Here is a 1,500-nt window from a genome sequence, read left to right as displayed (position 1 = left end):
TATATATATAGACATAGATGTAGTAGAGAATCTTTGCCTCGACCAAAGGTCGTGTATAGATGTAGTAGAGAATATTTGCCTCGACCAAAGATCGTGTCGATGTAGTAGAGAATCTTTGCCTCCACTAAACTGATAATGAGAGAGATAAGTGCGTCCTGTCTATCGGTGTAGCGTACAGCTGGCCTCAAGGGGGTTATACAGTAAGCCTGTCCTACATTGGCGCGGGGAATAAACAGCTAAATTTAGCCTCTACTAAACAGCCGGGTCAAAGTTCACAGTTAGCACACGGCAAAGAGTACACAGTCAGGTGAAGGAAGCGGTCAGTGTGCGGCGACATCCCTCCGCCAACCGTCAACACCCCCACAGTAGACAGTACCGGCAGAGACTAGGTAGATCTAGACCTATGTACGGCGTGTGAGGTCACCCGTGTCACCGTCTGTTGAGCTACACCAGAGAGTCTGTATACTAGCGTAGTTCTAAGCTCTCTAGTTACACCTACTTGGCTAACGTTCCACTTGTGGTTGTAGCTAGTAGCTGGACTGTGCCCTAGTCTAGTAGCTGAACTGTGGCCGAATCTTGTAGCTGAACTGTGGCCGAGTCTTGTAGCTGAACTGTGGCCGAGCCCAGGCCACCCACTCCCAACAACAGACAACAGGGAAATCTTTATTGTTGTACGCACCGGACACTTGTACCTCGACCTACAACTACAGGTTAGGTAGGCGAAACTTTGGAACTTTTCTAATTGTCAAAGATTGTGCTTATTAAATCTCGACTTTGGATCACGACACCTCTAGTTGATTACGATGGCTTTGGTGGGTGCGTTAGTGGAGTTGTTTACAACGTTGGTTGTCATTCTGTACAACTACATGGTGGCTGCATACTGTCTGTTTGTCCCCCCGGCCAGGAAGCCCATCCACGGAGAAATCGTGCTGATCACGGGGGCCGGCCACGGCATAGGGCGCGAGTTTGCGCTACAGCTCAGCCAACTAGGCGCTGTCACTGTACTGTGGGACATCAACAAGGTGAGTATATACGTCACTCTGTGGTGGTTGTTGTTGTTGTTGTTGTTGTTGTTGTTGTTGTTGTTGTGGTTGTTGTTGTTGTTGAGGTTGTTGTTGTTGTTGTTGTTGTTGTTGTTGTTGTGGGACATCAACAATGTGAGTATATATGTCACTCTGTGGTTGTTGTTGTTGTTGCTGCTGCTGTTGTTGTTGTTGTTGTTGTTGTTGTTGTTGTTCTTGTTGTTGTGGGACATCAACAAGGTGAGTATATACGTCACTCTGTGGCTGTTGTTGTTGTTGTTGTTGTTGTGGGACATCAACAAGGTGAGTATATACGTCACTCTGTGGCTGTTGTTGTTGTTGTTGTTGTTGTGGGACATCAACAAGGTGAGTATATACGTCACTCTGTGGTTGCTGTTGTTGTTGTTGATGTTGTTGTTGTTGTGGTTGTTGTGGTTGTTGTTGTTGTTGTTGTGGTTGTTGTGGTTGTTGTTGTTGT

The 1,500-nt window shown here is 46.5% G+C and overlaps 1 protein-coding gene across 1 annotated transcript in view; it reads left to right on the top strand.

Annotated features, from left to right (window-relative positions):
- Positions 1 to 95: 95 nt before the first annotated feature.
- The window catches only part of LOC101854368 (17-beta-hydroxysteroid dehydrogenase 13), a gene marked incomplete in the record, with an annotated part of 11,827 nt that continues 10,422 nt past the window's right edge, over positions 96 to 1,500 (top strand). Inside the window, 1 exon segment of the mRNA XM_013089201.2 lies at positions 96 to 1,022. Coding sequence (XP_012944655.1) covers positions 804 to 1,022 — 219 coding nt within the window.

This window comes from Aplysia californica, unplaced genomic scaffold, assembly GCF_000002075.1.
Source record: "Aplysia californica isolate F4 #8 unplaced genomic scaffold, AplCal3.0 scaffold00893, whole genome shotgun sequence".
NCBI classification, from domain to species: Eukaryota; Metazoa; Mollusca; class Gastropoda; order Aplysiida; family Aplysiidae; genus Aplysia; species Aplysia californica.
Note: the sequence above shows the minus strand (reverse complement) of the source record. Positions and strands in the feature narration are given on the sequence as shown.